General features: G+C 40.1%; 1 protein-coding gene across 1 annotated transcript in view; it reads left to right on the top strand.

Moving 5' to 3' along the window:
* Window positions 1-15,620, top strand: part of LOC117289272 (U3 small nucleolar RNA-associated protein 4 homolog) — a 54,577-nt gene that overhangs the window by 25,560 nt on the left and 13,397 nt on the right. The window contains exons 11-15 of the mRNA XM_033770317.1: window positions 6,315-6,428; window positions 8,333-8,431; window positions 8,828-8,983; window positions 12,478-12,573; window positions 14,317-14,502. Of these exons, the coding sequence (XP_033626208.1) occupies window positions 6,315-6,428; window positions 8,333-8,431; window positions 8,828-8,983; window positions 12,478-12,573; window positions 14,317-14,502 (651 nt within the window). The remainder of the gene's footprint in view (window positions 1-6,314; window positions 6,429-8,332; window positions 8,432-8,827; window positions 8,984-12,477; window positions 12,574-14,316; window positions 14,503-15,620) is intronic.

Raw genomic sequence — 15,620 nt, 5'->3', positions numbered from 1 at the left:
TTGGTATGCGTCATCTGAGCTCCTTTCAAGCAACATGATTTATCCCCTCCGCAAGAGTTATATCTAAAAGAAATTGTGTAATTTAACCCCCGAATTGGTCTGCACAATCGCTGAAAGAGGCACGGGATCTGTGGAGGCATTTAACCATGCGAGGCAACTACCACAGAATTATCAATCATTCGCACGAAGGGTGTATTGTAAAAGGAAAAAAGAAAAAAGGAGGGGAAAAACACGGCATGGAGAAGAAAACAGAAGTTTTTGATCCGAGCTTAATAGGAGAAACAGATTGCTAGACACTTACTTCCCGGCGGGGTTTTTGATGCACAATATATTGCAAGGGTCCTTCAACCCGCCGCCCCAGACAAACTGGAGTGATTTATACAGTGTACCATCAGACTATGTGGTATCAGTCTAGCTGCTGTAGTGGCAGGCAGGCATACTGTACCAATCTCCTTACTTACTACTCACTTTGAATCCTACCCATGCCCGCCGCTGCTTGGCTGCCTAGCTTAATGTTAAGTAATGTCTCGCAGTGAATGGAATAATTACCACGCATACACACAGAGAAAGAAAAAAAACGTGTGTGAGTGACCGGGTGTGCTTGCGTGTATTACACTACGTTCTGAAGTTCATGGTATGTGCAATGTAGCCAGGCAAGGATAATTGGGGCAGGTGACGGAGAATGGATTATCTTTATTTTTTGTTTTTTCTTCTTCTCGTCATGGAGGAGTGGAAGAAGGAGGGCATTGACTTTCATTCTATAATGAAGTGATTCACGGGGAGCGGCGAACTCAAGAATTAAGGCCCATTGGGTCATGGGGGTGTGGAGAAACACTGCAGCTTGTAATGTGATTAAGGTGCACCAATTGTGTTTAATGTGCTGATTAGGGGGTTTTGGTGTGGGCTTTTTCGTGGGGTTCATTCCCCGCTAATTTTATCGCATGAAAGGCCTGTTAATATGTACTGCGTAGTAGACTTATTTGGGTAGTTGGGTAGTGTGTACTTAAAGTTTGTTTTCACCCTTATACTGGTGTGTAGCACTGTATTCTCAGTACTTTCCCAAGTTACATGTACGTTAACAAAATCAACAGGCAAGTGACTGGGTGGGAATTGAACCCACAACCTGTCCATTGTTAGAGCAGATGTCTTACTACTTGACCACTAAGTTTAGCCCAGTGGCTAGAGGCAGTTTGCATCCTACATGTACAAATGTAAACTGGCACTCAAACTGATTAACTTAACTCTACTTGAGTTGTATATTTATAATTTAGATTAATGGCGTTATTTGAATGTGGCTCTTGGTCTCATTGAATGTGACCGACAACAAGATTGTTGTGTGCCTGGAAAAAGATCGTCTGGCGGTATGGCCTTCTTCCAGGCACACAAAGTACTTTTTTTTTCCAGTAACAGAAGACTGTAGGCAATAAAATGGCTTCTGACAAATTAATTGTTTTACAGGCTGTATTTGAAATGTGGCTTCTTGTTTTTAATAAAAATTGCAACTGAAGGGTATTTAACAGTCACATTTTTAAAACAATTTCATCGTGAAATACATGTAGGAGACTGGTTTTCAGTTTTCATGGGTGGATCATAAAACTGAATTTCTTCCAGCCGAAGTTAGTCTGATGACTGGGAAGTGGAGAGCCTTCTCATCCGATTTGATTAAAAGATAAGTGAGTGAGAAAGGGGCACGCGAGATGATGCAAATGTTTATTCCGCCGACAACAAATAACATCCCGAGGATCGAATCACGAAAACGTCCTGACACACTAGACAAGACAAGAGGGTGATTAGACGTGTAGGATTTCCTCATGGCTGTTATTCGCTGCATCGATTCTGCCGACATACCAACATGACTAATCATGTTTTCAAGTAGTGTTCCGTTGCTAAACCTTGAAACCTAACCACCCTTGATCCCCGAACTGATACACATTGCTCAGGGGCTCGTTCTTTTACATTCAAACACCCAGACAGCGTTTTTTTTTTCTTCTTTGTCCGTCTTTCTTCTTTTACTTCGTTTTCCCCCCGCCTTGGCCCAGGTTGAATGAACTTGGATGGATTTCAATTTCATCCACTCCCAGGTTTCGATCCATCTGCAAAGGAGGGTTGTACTTCATCCATGCTTACTGATGAGTGACGTTCAAGATGTTGGTAAAGCAGACGAAAAGAAAGGCCCCTCGACAGGTTGTTGAACCGTGCCGGGCATGTCTTGAGCATTTTTGAGATCCTCGCCGGTATTTCAATCATTTTCAACATGAGCTGAGTGTGTTTGATTAGAGCTGGCAGCCGATGATGGCACTGACGGGATGTTTTTATAGATTTCATCTTTGGATGTGTTCTTTTTTCCATTTCTATTCTGAATAGACAAAGAATGCTCATTGACATGAGTGTTTGAAGGTGGAAAGTTGTGTGCTACTAGCAGAAGTCGTCTTCAAGAATAAAGTGAAGTTAACCTAGTTGTGGTTACGTTGTAATTGCAGGCCCTACCATCCTTACCTCCTATTATTAAAACACGACTTTGTGTAATTGTAATCTTTTGGCAGTGTAGTCTACACGTATCTCCCACTGAAAAAACATTGCTTTTTTTTTTTTTTTAGGCATTAGGGTTAATTCTTAGGCCTACATGCTCCGCTTTGAAAGGGCGAGGGCACCAAAGTATTTTTTCCTTGTTAAAGGGCACCCATGAGGAAATTGTAAACTTCTACTAGGGCATTTCAATGGCACCAAGGCACTGACCAGGGCCCAATTTCATAGAGCTGCTAAGCACCAAAATTTGCTTAGCATAAAATGTTGGCCTTCCTAAAAACAGGATTTCCAACCAAATTTGCACGTGATTTTCAGGATAAGCCAACACAACAGCTAAACACCAGTGATGGGCAATATGCATCAAATGGCAATTTTGTTGGTAATCACGTTTTTATCAAGAAAGAAATTTCATGCTAAGCAAATTTTGGTGCTTAGCAGCTCTATGAAATTGGGCCCAGGGGCCTCTGTGAAGTACCATTCTTCACCAGTCTAAAATCAAGCATAATCCATTGCATGTTTTCAATCAATTTTGATGAATTGAATGACTGGGTCCAGACAAACAAGGTTATTCCAGAGGCATCACGTTATTTTGGGTGTCTAGTCAACCTTAGACCGCCAAATTGTGTAGCAAAGAGGTGCCACTCACAACCACTTAGCTTGTAAATGTATGTAGTTTGACTAACAAATGATTGACTTATTTTTTTGTTTGATTTGGGGTTGAAGAATAAAATTGACTAGAGTGGGACTCAAACCAACAACCTCTGGAAACGTGCTGGCATTCTACCAACTGAGGTCAACTATGTTAGCGTTCTCCCTACTTTGTCAATATTTTTGTTTAGGGGGTACCAGTCAGAAGCCATACATAAATACAATCATGAAGTACCCTGTAGCCAGGGATAACACCCAAATTACGATACAGCCTGGGAAGCGGCAGCCAGGGGATCACCTTTTATGGGGATGCTCTTTTTTGTTTCAGATATCAAATATTACAAACCACATTTTGTTTTATTCTTTGGAAAACAATTGCGTATTGTTATAGTTTGCAATGGGAAATTGTGTTTTCCTTTCACCTACAGCTCAGAAATGTTTCCTCCAAGGGTTTTTAATGCCCTTCTGTTTGTGTTTTAAAGGCAGTGGACACTATTGGTAATTACTCAAAATAATTATTGGCATAAAACCTTTCTTGGTGACGAGTAATGGGGAGAGGTCGATGGTATAAAACATTGTGAGAAACAGCACCCTCTGAAGTGGCATAGTTTTCGTGAAAGAAGTCATTTTCCACGAATTTGACTTCGAGACCTCAGATTTAGAACTTGAGGTCTCAAAGTCAACCATCCAAACGCACGTACAACTTCATGTGACAAGGGTTATTTTTCTTTTATTATTATCTCGCAACTTCGATGACCGATTGAGCTCAAATTTTCACAGGTAAGTTATTTTATGCATATGTTGAGATACACTGCCTTTAAGTCCATACCAGCACCAAGGCCAAAGTTCTCGAGTCTAGTAAATTTCTGTTGAATGTAGTTGTTGAGAAAGAAGTATTTAAAGAGCAAACAGTTTAATTGTTTTTTTTTGTCACAGCTGGCCCACAATGTGTGTCGGTCATCAACAATACTTCACCGAGTCAAACTCAATCAATTGATCATACAGTAGGGCAAGCTCACTCTCTATCTCAATCTCAGTTTGTTCTTGAAACACTCAACGAAGAGTTTGTGAAAAAGGAAATACATGGAATGACTAATGGTAAAGCCACTGGTCTTGATGGCATTAGTGTTCGGCTGTTAAAAGCAGCCTCACCGGTCATTTGTTCACATTTAACTCGTTTTTATAATCTTTCCTTGAGGACAGGTAAAATACCACTTGAATGGAAAAAATCCCGAGTTACTGTTATTTTCAAGGGAGGTGACAAGGAACAAATGAACAACTATCAGCCAATATCAGTCATTCCTGTCATAAAGAAGGTTCTTGAAAGGGTAGTCCATAACCAGTTACATGAGTTTCTTGTCACTAATAATCTTCTTGCTGTTCAACAATCTGGTTTTAGGAAAGCTCACTTAACCAATACCGTGCTGTGCTATGTCACTGACTTCTTGTACAAGCAGATGGATCAGGGTCGTTTGACGGGCATTGTTTTTTTAGACCTTAAAAAGGCCTTCGATACCGTCGACCACAATCTACTGCTTAGTAAACTTTCAACTTACGGGATCTTTGATTCAGCTCTGTCTTGGTTCACCAACTACTTACAGGACAGACTTCAAAGTGTCTGCATAGGTAACGATATTTCTAAACCAGCCAGCGTCCAGTTAGGTGTGCCACAGGGCTCAATTCTGGGGCCGCAATTATTCACTTTGTTTGTAAACGATCTTCCCAATTCTGTAACTACAGGTCAAGTAATGATGTATGCTGACGACACTATAATTATGTACAGCGTGTGGTTAAAAAGAAATAGACTCATTTTGAACACTACCAAAACTAAGTATATGTTAGCAGGGACTAGGCAAAAACTTGCTATGGTTAACATACCCATGGAAATCAAAGTTAATAATGACATTCTGGAATGTGTGAATTGTTTTAAATACTTGGGCATTCACCTGGATCAATCTATAGACTGGAACGATCATATTCATTTTACTAGTAGGAAGATTAATTCTAAGCTTGCTTTATTAAGGCGTCTACGACCCTTTCTTACTGAACAAAGCTCTAGAATGCTCGCTAACTCCCTAGTTCAACCACACTTTGATTATTGTAGTTCTGCCTGGTCAAATTGTAATGCCAACCTCAGAGATAGTGTTGTCAAACTGCAAAAGAAAATGGGACGCATTATACTGCAAGCTGACCCTCGGACCCCTACTGATGTTGTATTATCAAAATTAAGATGTGTTTCTATCGAAAATAGATGGAAGTTTCAAAACATCAAGTTAGTTCACAACGCCATCAATGGTAACTTACCCATTTATCAGCAAGACTTATTTTCCCGTACGGCTTCAAGGCATACCTATTCCACCAGAAATGCAGAGAGTAATGGGTTGTGTGTGCCTAAAGTGAGGACTGAGAAAGGCAAAAGAAGCATTTCTTTAGAAGGTTCCCTTTTATGGAATGGTTTGCATGAGAGATTGCGTAATGAGCCAAACTTGACTTTATTCACTTCTACTAGGTACTGGCGTTTACGGAGTCATTGATTTATTTTACATTATTGGCTTTTTGTTGCCCTTTCTCTCTGTTTTGTTCCTGGTGGTATAGAGGGCTGTTGGTGCTTTTGTGGGGATTGTTCTTTATACATGTGTATTTGTTTATCTCCTGTTCTGTGTATTGCTTTTCTACAGGGCCCCCAGGGAGAACAGGGCTACCCTGTATATAAAATAATACTTAATAATAATAATATAATAAAAACAAAATCACTGCTGTTCAGTTTTATTGCGGCCATTGCAGTAAGCTTTTTAGAAACGAGAACGAAATCCCTGTCGAATTGTAAAAACTGTTGTCTAATTTCAAAGTAGATGCCTATCATTGGTTTGTTGTATGGTGTGCTCATTAAAAAAACGACAGAAAGTGAACAAATTTCCTCCAGAAAAAACCCCCAATGGTACCCTTTGCCTTTAATGAAGAGATTTTCCATTTTCAACATGATTTTTTTGTTCTTAGGTAATGGATAAATATTTTATCTATTAACCATCTCCATCATACAGCTTGTCATAGGATTTTAACGATGATTACTTTATTATGAGTTTGTCATCTTACTTTGGCAATCTTTTTCTCCCCCCCCCCCTCTCTCTTTCTCTGTACAGGGCGAGCACGTAGCCTGCAGTGCTATAAGCCGTTGCGGCAGATGGCTGGCCTATTCAGATGTGAATCGAGTCCGGCTGTTCCACTTGACTCATACCCCACTCTCCCTGGCCAAGGTAAGACACATACTTAAAGGGAATAGCTCCAATCATAGCCCTTCGTTCTTCTTCACTTTCATCAGCTACCCGACGCCTTCGCTCGTCTTCAATTTGCTCATTTCCAGCTTTCCCCAACAAGCTATATACCCACCCACATTCAAGCAGCTCCTTCATTAGACACTTTTAAATCTCAACTTAAAACCCATGTGTTTAGTCAATCTGGTTATAGCGCTTAGAAACTTGCGTATTTAGCGCTCTATAAATTTTGTAATTATTATTATTGTTATTATTGTAATTATTGTCCTTTTAAAGAAAACAGTCCATTGAAAATGGTTGATTTTGTTCACAGAACTCGGGAAATTATAACATACATCATTGTAAAAGTAAAAACAAAAAAGGGTAAAACAAAAAATTTAATTTCCTTTGTTCCCGATGTAAGTAAGGAATCTATTAAAATCACATAGCATGAAAACCTCAGACTCAAAATATATTTTGGATTCAGAGGTGGATTTCACGAATAGATTTATACTAGTCTTATCTCGAGGTTAGGAAGAGTTACTCGTCCTAACTTAGGACAAGTCACATGTTTTAAAAAGTCCTATAACCCTTTGTGAAATCGACTCCTGATTGTCTCTGATTTAGAATGATTGTCCCTATACCAAGCAAGGTTGCCTCTGCTTACCATAGGCAAAGAATCGATGCTTACCGAAGCAGGGAGTTCCGTGCTAACGCCAAGCATAATTCATGGATTAGCATGGATTTTCATGGCTCTGCTTACTTGGGCAAGGAATCGGTGCTAACAGCATCAGGGCATTCCTCGGTTACGTCAACCGTATTTCGTGGTTTAGCAGGGAATTTCTGCTTGTGTGCGTGCGTAGTCCAAACTAGAAGGTATTTTTTCGCCTACACAGCTATCGCAGAAATTCGGTGCTTGCCCTGTTAGTGAAGATTGGTGATCGCTTACACAGAATTCAGTGGTAAGCAGAGCCATGAAATTAGCCCCAGATTCTATAGCCTTGCTCAAGGCAGTCGCATTATTCGCTCCGAAAAGACGCCGCTGTAAACCCACCCGTATAACCTGTGCGTGGTGCGTGCGATCACACCGCATGACCCACCCGTATACACACTGTCACATCGTACGACTACTGTGCACACAAGTCATCCGCACTTGACCCAATTCACCTGATGTCATCATCATCGAATAATCTTGGATGCGCCATATTGGTGGGAAATGTCACTGTGCGATATTCAGTGAAGTGCGCATTTTTCGGCGACGCGGCGTTTACACGTAGACCTAACTGCCAACCAATGGTGAGCGTGGCACAGTCGCCGCGTGTGACGTGTGTGCAAGGGGTCAATAGACGATGTAACCTGTGACATCACATGTTTACAAAAGAGCCACCAAGCCTGGACTTCCTGCAGGCACAAGTTGTACACAACCTAATGGAGGATCACATAAAATCATGTATTTCATAGAGATTGCACTTTCCAATGCTTTTTAACTTTTGAAAGGGGGCACATCTCAAAACTTGTCCAGCTTTTACTTTCATAATTGTTGAATTCATGTTGGAATTTTGACACAAAATGTCAACTTTCCCATATGACCAATGCAGTAGCTTCCAAAGAATGTACAGGGTCACACTTATTGTAAGCAAAGGTCACATGGTCTATAGTCATCCAAAAACTCTTGATAAAATTGTCCTTCATCAAAGGATGGATGTTTTGCTACCTTCTTTATTCTTGATTTTTGGGGTTGAACAAAGAATTTACTAGAGTGGGACTCGAACCAACAACCTCCGGATGGGGTTCCAATCCCACTCTAATGAATTCTTTATTCAACCCCAAAAATCATTTCAAAATTTACCCAGTCAGTTTTCCTTGTGGCTTATACTGATATCTTCTTGATTCTTATTTACTCAAAGGTCCCGGCCCTTCCATCCGGCCTTCAACCTGCACACCTAATGACATTCACTCAGGACTCAGAGCAGTTAATCCTAGCCTCACAGAATGGATCAGTGCAAGTAAGTACAGATTAGATAAACTCACAAAATACAAAGTGGGCTCAATTTGCAGCGGAAAAAAAGGTAGATTAATTTTGCAATACGACTCTTGTCTTCTGGCACATATGGACAGTCCATGAGATTAATCAATATTAGAAAAGTGGAACAAATTGTCATTGAGAGTAACTGGCTTATAAACATGAAACAGTAAATGGGTGGGATGCTTTAATAATTAAACAATGTTAAAGACAGTGGACACTCTTGGTAATTGTCAAAGACTAGTCTTCACAGTTGGTGTATCTCTGCATAAAATTACAAACCTGTGAAAATTTCAGCTCAATCGGTCGTCTTGCTCGGTGGAATGTTGATTGCATATCTAAATATCCTTGCCTATAATGCTAATTTGACAATCTGTAGGTGGTACGAGTTGACAGCATACAGCCCAACCTGCTTCACACCTTCCCCCCTATGGAGGACTCCATCGCTCTCCTCACAGTCAGCACAAATGGTAAATTCGTTGCAGCCTCAGACAACAAAGGAAACATTCTCGTCTATAACCTCACAACCAAAAAGGTACGCTGTTCATGTATATCATCACAGGAACTTGTTTGTTTGCCGTATAATAAAGAAAAACACCACCTAGGGACATTTTGATAAGAAAATACTCATCACTTTTTTTTCTGCTTGGGAAAACAAACTTGATTGAACAACACAATTCAGGAGGTATTTAAAGACACTGCCGTCGATATCAGGTCTTGATAATTCCAGATATGAAATTAATTTACCAAAAAAATGAATGCTGTGCCATCTCCATTGAGAAATATTATTGGTTTTAAAACTCTTAACAGTCTTTTTGGGCGGTGATCTATTTAAAAGTCGACGTATATCATTGACACTTAGTTTGAGTCCTACTTGAGTACAAGATGAAAGCATTAGACAGCAATGTAAGTCAGTGACTGGATTATACGAGATACACTTCTAAGACCCCGCAGGGGAGTATGTTACTGCCCCTCCTATTTCAATTCAATCCCTGGAGGTTACCTTGGATCAACATTTTAAATTAAAGGATCTTTTTCCTTTCTTTTTTGGGGGGGTCAGGAATATTTTGTGGTCGGGGTTGTGAGCACCAGACATAGGAACTCTTTAAGTCCCCGAGATAATGTGATTTACGGTACATTCTCTGCTCTGTCAGCCCTGGGGCTACATAACAGATCCAGTGGTATATGCCACTCGACGCGCTCTCCGGGGGACTATTATGTACTTTTTCCGCTTACCAGTGAACTGACTAGGCTGTTATTTGCTAAGCGTCGCAAGGGAAATCTACTCAGCTGCTCAACTTTTTTTGTTGGTATAACTGCCACTTACTTGTAAGCAGAAGTTGTTTCCGGTAGGTAACTATACTTCTGATGGTAACAAGTACATGTACAAGATTTTTTCTGACCAAATTTTAGTCCTGACAACGTTTTTTTTCTCTTCTTTTTTCGCAGACAGAATTGTTTATTTTTGTCAATCACACTCCTATTATTATTATTTATTTATTTATGTTTTGAGGGGGGGGGGGGGGGGGGGGAGAGTGTGCAATTTCTCAGATTTCTTTCTAAGAATCGCAGTCTAAAATACCTCAACTTATTATCCACCCATTCCTGAAATCAATAAACACTTGAACTACAAATGTAAGCAGATATTTTAGATCAATGTTTTCCAAGCTCAGGCGTTTTCAATGGCTTGTCCAGGTGTCCAGCATGCATCTAAGTAGTTTAATCAGACAAAGAAATTGACAAACATGCAAAACTTGTCAATACTTTTGTTGTACAATGTATAAGTTTAGTTACAAATGGAATTTTGAGTTTTCAAGTTATTTATTTCGACCCACCAACAAAAGTTAAGCTCCATTGCTGGACCATTTACATTGTGTACTTTAAGTTGAAGTTTAAAAACAAAAACATGAAAAGTTCATGACAGGGTTGGTTGAACGGACTTTTAATGCACTCTCTTCATGGGAGACACTGGGGACAGCTCAGCGTGTCTAGAAGGCAAACAGTGGACATGTTTACATGGATCGGAAAAAGTACTCTGGTCTTAAGAACTATTATAAGTTGGCTGCTCTTTGTTTACTTAGAAAAAGAGTAGCAATTGTGTGGGGTTCAAATCTACTTTGATTTGGGTAAATGGGAGTGTCGTGGCTGAGCGGTTAAGCTCTGGTGTTTCTGTTCAGCAGAGTGTTTGTTCCGAATCCCGGTCATGACACTTGTGTCCTTGAGCAAGACACGTAACCATACGCTTCTCTCCACCCGGGTGTACATGTACAATGTGTTTATTGGTACCTGTGAGGGCAGAGATGGTTTATGTGAATGATAAGCATGGAATGCGGTAACTCGCAGCACCGGCTGTATACTCCCCAGGGAGCTGAGATGGTTTAAGGAATGATATAAGGCCTAGGGACCAGGGGTAACAATGTTGAAGCGCTATGAGCGTCACTGCATGACGGACCTGAGCGCTATATAAGAAGCCACTAAGTTTATTTTTATTAATATTATTATTAAGAAGGGAAGGGTAAAGCAACTGTTGGAAAAACGTCTTAATTGTTACGCTTAGTGATGAATGATTTAGGTTTAAACAATTAATATAAATTGACTTGAGCGTGACTTAATTTAATGACCTCAGGATTAACGTACTAGCACACTACCAACTTAGCTATCCAGTCCGGTCATGGCTGTCTCTATAAGTCAGCATCTTAATACCGAATGAAATTACAGTAAACTTATGCTTTGATGTTCCTACAAAATCTCTGAACAAGTTTTGCAACTGCAGGTTTTTTTCCTTGTTAGTTTTCCGATTAAATATTCTAATTTACAAGATAAGAGGCCGGCCGATACCCCGATGCCTGATACAGACATGCCAACTAGTACGTTTTTCCCGTATGTCGTACGGGTTTTTGTAAAAAATACAGTTTGAGCATCGCCACCGCAAAAATACAATTTTATTCCAGTTGGCCGTCGTGCCCTTTTTTAACTCAAGTTCAATGTTTTTTTATTGACACAAATAAGTTTTCGGCCGACTACTTACGGCCGATAATGATTATCCAGTGAACTCTATTATTCCACAGGGGTATTCCTTATTCAACTTTCACCACACATCGAGCGAGCGCAACGGAGATTCCCTCGCATCCATCATTGCACGCACGCTAGTAGCACAAACCTGCATTGCATACTACACGCCAGTTTATCCGACGTCCCGATTTCACAGGGAACCAGTCTAACACAATTCATTGAACAACAGAGGGCGCTGTTGTCAAATGCCCTTATATGGTATCGGTCGTTTTGTGAACGGCCGAATCGAGTTTGCAAAAGAATTTTTTGCCAAAATAAAGACACAAAAGATATAGAGCGCCTGAAGCGAGATTTTTATAAGATAAATTTAAGAACTATGCCCCCAAATACAACAAACGAAACTTTTTGGGATGATTTGGTTTTTTTTGTCTTTTTTATTGAAATTAAATTGGTTTTGTTTTGTACTTGTCTTCTTTTGACAAATAAAATGATATTTAATTAATTGACAAGGGTTTCTATATGAAATAGGATATGATTAATCAATGTCTTTAAGATATGATTCATCAATATCTTTTTTCATACAAAAACCTGTTCCATTAGGTTAACCACCCGTAGGGAAACCTCTGCCCAACTTTTTAATTTATTTTTTAATTTATTTTTTAATTTATTTTTTAATTTATTTTTTATTTTATTTTTTATTTTATTTTATTGTTTATTTTATTGTTTATTTTTTTTTTATTTTTATTTTTTTTCTTCAAGTTGTAATTAACTGGTTTAATTATGCTGTTTGATAACTTAATGGCCTTCACACCTTCTCTATTTTGCCTGTCTCGGGGCTTAAAACTACGTTTACGCGTGTAAAAAAAATAAATACAGGTTTTTGATGCAAAATACAGGTTTTTGGGTTTCAGAATACAGGTTTGTGATCCCAGAGGTTGGCATGTCTGCTGATACTTAGCTTCCAGTCTCCCCAGTAGATAGTAATCAAATACTGATGGTCGTGTGTTGATTTTACAGTTGCAGTGTCGACTGCCGGGCTATAACCACCAACCTAGCGTCATGGCCATTAATCCCCATACAATGCTTCTAGTCATCATCTACACGGATCGCACGGTGAGTTGGTCCCCGCAAAGCCTCATTGTGTGTGTGTGGCGTCTTCCCCATTTCATGTTGTTCACCTTTCATCGCCCTTAAAGGGACATTTTTTGAAACTTGGGAATTAAGTTGACGTCGTTTCCAGAAAATCTCTTCTTCTTTTTCTTCAACTTTTTGCTAGAATTGAATATCATTAATGTAAGTGAATAGTGACTGAAGTTTTGGGTGCTTTTTTTTGGGTAGGTTTGGTTGTCCTTTTGTAAGATTTTGATGGGCAAAATGGGATCTTAAAGTTGCAAGTATTTTTTTTATTCTTGAGACTTATGTGTTATTTTCATAAAGGCTTAATTCTTTCCAAATCTGTTTTTTTTTTCATATAGATTTTTGTTATTGAAGGTAAACAAATTTCCTACAAATTTAGTCACTGTGTGAGGGAAACTCGAGGAAGCTTCTTAAGGAACTGGACACTTACAGCCATTGACGTAATTGTTACTCAATTAGAATATGTTTCTTTGTTCATCTTTGTTCATCAAGTATTGGATTTCGTACAAAACCTGAACAGTCTGTCAAAATTTAAACCAACGAAATTGTTGTACCTTCACTTTAAGATGAGTAATGCTCAAGTGGTAATCCACACGCCTCGTCTCACCAGGCTGTGTTTAGTAAGCAAGGAATCGAGACTGGCTCTTCTTCCTCGATTGACCCTCACACTTCCCGATAATCTACTGATATTCCAATGAACCGCAACCCGCAACCCCCCCCCCCCCCCCCCCATCCCCACCAGAGACACACTCAAGTCTTCACTGTTTGCCACCTGAATTCACAATGATAAAAATGTTCCCCACAAAATTGTCGGGGACTTTTGTTTATTTCTGATTTTTGGGGGGCAGCCATTTTGAATGATTTTTGGGATCCTTCTTAGATCTTTACTCCTCATTGAAACCTTGTTCGAAACTGGTAAAGATCAGCACCTCACATGTGGATTTAGTACTTAGTTCCTTTTAGTACTAACTTTGATACCTATCTTCAGCTTGAGCAAAAAGAAATATTTATATGTTTTAATTATGACACCGATGGGGTACATTCTGCAGCCACTGGGGGAACTAAGCTTTAAGTGTAACTTGAAATCGATGGGGTACATTCTGCAGCCACTGGGGGAACTAAGCTTTAAGTGCAACTTGAGACAGATGGGGTACATTCTGCAGCCACTGGGGGAACTAAGCTTTAAGTGCAACTTGAGACAGATGGGGTACATTCTGCAGCCACTGGGGGAACTAAGCTTTAAGTGCAACTTGAGACAGATGGGGTACATTCTGCAGCCACTGGGGGAACTAAGCTTTAAGTGCAACTTGAGACCGATTGGGTGCATTCTGCAGCCACTGGGGGAACTTAGCTTTAAGTGTAACTTGAGACAGATGGGGTACATTCTGCAGCCACTGGGGGAACTAAGCTTTAAGTGTAACTTGAGACTGATGGGGTGCATTCTGCAGCCACTGGGGGAACTTAGCTTTAAGTGAAGGCCCTAACTGGGGCTGCCTCGCGAGGACCAGAGTGGACCTTCATTCTGCTGATCAGAAACACCAGAGCTCGAGTCCAGTGCACTTGACCACTCTCTGAGGCTCTCTTGATTCTATTAGAAAGGCGATCCTAAACATTTGATGCACTCCGAGTGTATAGTCTGTGAAGTAGCAATAACAAATAAGCAAATAACAACTTCTCTTAAGATTTTGATAATTTCTTTTTTTTGAAACTGTTTTCTAGATCACAGAGTATGATTTCCTCAGACAGGGGATTAGTGCGTGGGCCAAGAAACTCAATAAAGCGGGCCACCACGAGGCCTGGCTGGGACGACGGGAGCCTATCACCACAGTGACCTTTGACTCAGAGAACAGAGATCGCATGCTGCTGCAAGACTCACAGGCCTTTTATGTGATCGACAAAAAAAAGGTAAGAATAAACCATAAATAAGTAGTAAACTTGCGAGTAAACCTTTTTTGTGGGGGTGTTGGCTCTGAAAAGAGTCGGTTTGGTCTTGACGCTTCAAACAGTATACGCTGCTCGTCTTCAGGAGAAAACTTGACTGCCGGTGTTGATGCTGCTTAAGTAGAGCTTGAGAGATCCAATTTTGGCTGTTGGAAAGGAGTATCCAAGTGGCCAAACTACTGGTTTGTTTGTGACATTTTGAACAGTTTGCTCTCATTGTCCTCAGGAGAAGCATGGAATATGTGTGTATGGATGAGTGGAAGAAAAATAATTAGTTACAAATTAGGGAACAGATTCTTGCATATCTAGTCACCTTTAAAGACATTCTAAATGACGGCTTCCCTTCATGATCCATTAACAGTGACATCACTTGCCCACAGCGTCTAACCTGACTTCTATTAGGTGAAAGACAAAAAAAAATCATGAAAGTAATTCCTTTCCCCCTCGGCAGAGCTAGGGAAACCTCAGGGGCATGTACAGTATATGATAAATCATAGACTTCACTTCGGTCTTGGTCAATAACTAACCACCCAGTCTAGGGCTATATCATTACATGCGCAAAATCCATGACAAATCGTGTGATAAGGGATCCCATATCGTGATGGAATTTATGAAGTTAAGAAGCTCAGCTCATTTATGAAATTGGGGGGGGGGAGAGTGCTGACGACGAAGCCATCGGGTATATCAGACTACAGTTGTTTATTAAAAGCAGGTTGCTTCATTTGGTTTGGAAGAATTGTTCGTAGCAATTCTTTTTGTTGGTAAAAGCACTTCATGATGGTACATCATTGGTGTTTTAAAGGCAGAGGACACTATTGGTAATTACTCAAAATAATTATAGCATAAACCCTTTCTTGGTAATGAGTAATGGGGAGAGGTTGATAGTATAAAACATTGTGAGAAACCAGTGTCTTAGCCAGGAATTTGGAAAGTGGGAGTGCAAACTGAAAAAGTGGGAGTGCAACCAAAAATCACTACAAAAAATAGAAACATTGTGTGCGTAGCACACAACACGAGCGCGCAGTGCCAAGTCTGTCTCACCCGCCCCCCCCCCCCCTTAAGGGCCCTGGAAGCTCTGGCTA

The sequence above is a fragment of the Asterias rubens genome, chromosome 4 (genome assembly GCF_902459465.1).
Source record: "Asterias rubens chromosome 4, eAstRub1.3, whole genome shotgun sequence".
In the NCBI taxonomy this organism is placed as follows: domain Eukaryota; kingdom Metazoa; phylum Echinodermata; class Asteroidea; order Forcipulatida; family Asteriidae; genus Asterias; species Asterias rubens.
This window is presented reverse-complemented; position numbering and strand designations above follow the sequence as displayed.